Source organism: Thalia democratica, chromosome 7 (genome assembly GCF_965202585.1).
Source record: "Thalia democratica chromosome 7, ktThaDemo2.hap1.1, whole genome shotgun sequence".
Classification (NCBI taxonomy): Eukaryota; Metazoa; Chordata; class Thaliacea; order Salpida; family Salpidae; genus Thalia; species Thalia democratica.
Window position 1 is genome coordinate 33,876,929 of NC_139171.1, and position 2,640 is coordinate 33,879,568.

The 2,640-nt window shown below is 30.2% G+C and overlaps 1 protein-coding gene across 1 annotated transcript; it reads left to right on the forward strand.

Annotated features, from left to right (window-relative positions):
* Nucleotides 1-694: 694 nt before the first annotated feature.
* LOC145840387 (uncharacterized) lies at nucleotides 695-2,374 on the forward strand. Its single transcript, XM_082947632.1, has one exon. The coding sequence runs from the start codon at nucleotides 699-701 to the stop codon at nucleotides 2,166-2,168; it is 1,470 nt and encodes a 489-aa protein (XP_082803758.1). The 5' UTR covers nucleotides 695-698; the 3' UTR covers nucleotides 2,169-2,374.
* Nucleotides 2,375-2,640: the final 266 nt, after the last annotated feature.

Consider the following 2,640-nt stretch of genomic DNA (forward strand, 5'->3'; position numbering starts at 1 on the left):
TAAAATCAGTTTTATATTGGTACACATCATGCTAGGTAATTACCAAGATTTTATTACACAAGACTTCAACAAAAAATGATGCATTCTAAACAATTTAAAATTCAAGTTTTCAAAAGTTTGTATTATAAGCATCTAACAACCTTCATAATAAATATCATCTTAAAAGGCTGTCAACTTAAAGTTGCTTTTTAAAATTTATAACAAAAATTTAATGTTTTAATTTATAGGATAACTAAATAAATTCACACTGACTATTTTTTCACAAGAGGGAAGAGTAGGTCTGATGTAATTATACCTTAAAAATATCTCAAGTTTACAAAAAGATTGATTGTACCAATTTGATCATTAGACCACAAGCTTTATTAGACTTAGACCGGCTTGGTCCTCATTAGAACTCATCAGTCAGTCACAACCGAAAATCTTGCAATCTTCAAGCTACAAACGGTTTATCATGCTTTTGCATGAAGCAACCGTTGCTGGTATAGGTCTACCAAAGCTTTTGTGATCTGATGATCGAATTAGTATGATTAACACTTTTGTAAACTTGAGCTTGTCTCATGGCATACAAAAGTCTAGGCTTCTGCTCTGCAGACTTTTGCCCATATTTTGGTGGTTGAAAAATATCTTAAACTGCTATTCTACTAAATATATTACTAAAGGCTAACTTTTACTTTTACAGATACATATTTTTTATACAAATGAGTTATGTGGAAGATATTTTAACCATATTTTCATACTTGTTGTTTCTTTGGAACAACAAAGCTAAGGTAAATGACGAATTAACAACTACCATAGGCTTGCTGGCAGTAAATGTTATAAACACTCAAGTCAGGTTTACAAGAAATCAAAACAGTTTAGTAAATTTAAAAAACTTTGAAAGAAAAGCCTCTGGTAGAAACTTAGTTTATGGATGTCTCATTTTTCTTCTCAGTGTAATTGATTTAGCAAACAGAGAAAAGTTTTTGCTAGTGTTTTGGTCAACTTTTGTTATTGTTTTTGTAAATAGTTTCTTGGCTGCAGTGCCTTTAGACTTGGCTTTACCAATTTTATCTCTTATAAGTATTTACAAACTTAGTTATGAAGTTTTACTTATTTCCAATGATTTACTTATAACACTAATTTTGTACATCATTTTGTTGTGCTTGCTATTTTATATTTGCTTTTTTTATTCAGATAAAAGTTTTTCTTATGGTGAAAGCATTTTAGTCTCGCAACTATCAACTTTTTTTTTGATGAGCTCATTGAAAACAAGCTTTTTAGTTAATTCTAAATATTTGCTATACTTCATACTTTTCTTAGCTGGTAAAATTGTAGTTATATGTTTTTTCATTCAACAGTTCATTTCTGACTTATTTTTAAAGTTCTTGCTGCCACTTGTTGTAGTTTTATTACTGGAATCAGGTAAACTTTTAGAAGCAAACTTTGCTGAAGTTCCTTTTTCATTTTTTGAATTCTTAAGTAATAAATATCCGGAGAGACAGTTTTTATTATTTTCATGGTTGCTAACTAGCATCCTAACTCTTATGTACACATCATACAATAGCAATAGACATGATAATTCAAGAAGCATCACAATCTACAGAAAGTTCTACCACCTAGTCATTTTGCTTGTTTACATTCCAGGCATGCTTGTAGACATTGATTTACTTGTACTAGCATCTGGCGCAGTGACAATTGTGTTTTTAGTTTGCATAATTGTAGAAGCTTACAAAATAAAACCTTTTTACCAGCACATTCACAAAGCGGTGCTTCAGTTTAAAAGTAGCCAAGACACTGGAAAGTTTGTTTTAACACCGCTCTACCTTGTTTTGGGTTGCTCTCTTCCAATATGGCTGGAATTTTTAAAGAACCCGTCAGCTGCAAGGCTGCCTATTTCCAGCTTGAGCGGAATTTTGTCAGTTGGAATTGGCGATGCGGCAGCTTCTGTTGTTGGTTTCAAGTTTGGCAGGCGCAAAGTGTTTGGAAGTGAAAAATCTGCTGAAGGGTTTCTTGCTTCTGTGGTTTTTCAATGTTTAACCATGCTGGTTTTTCAATACTTCAATCTCTACAGCTTGGATTTCAGAGTGTTCACAGCAATTGTCGTCGTTTCTGTTGCTGAGCTTGTGACCAAAGAAATTGATAACTTGGTTTTACCACTGCTGATGTATGTGATGCTGGTAAAGTTATAAATGAACTTAATTTCTATGAGGCAATTATTTGAAAATGAAAATGGATAAAAAAATGGATTCTTTAAATAACTTATAACTTTTACATTCTTTGTTAAATTACTTGCTTGAAGTAGATAAGTGTGCAATATGTTTTGTGTTTTTACGTTACAGATTATATACTGAAATTAAACTTAATTTATTACTATTATGTTACTTTTTAGCTAAAATCTTTCACTTTTTTATTAAAATAGTAATTAGTGATTTTTATATTCTTAAAATGCTTCAGAAAAAATATAGATAACAGATTTAGAAAAATTTGGCTAGTCTTTTTTATTTTGTAGTGGTTTTAACATCAAGTGAACAGTACTGTTAAGTTTAAATTGAAGGGATATAAATAAAAATTGTATTGTTGTTTTGAATACAATTAAGTTGAAAGATAAAGTAATTTTAAATATTTAAAATAGTTTTACTGTGTATTCGCAATTGTTAAAAT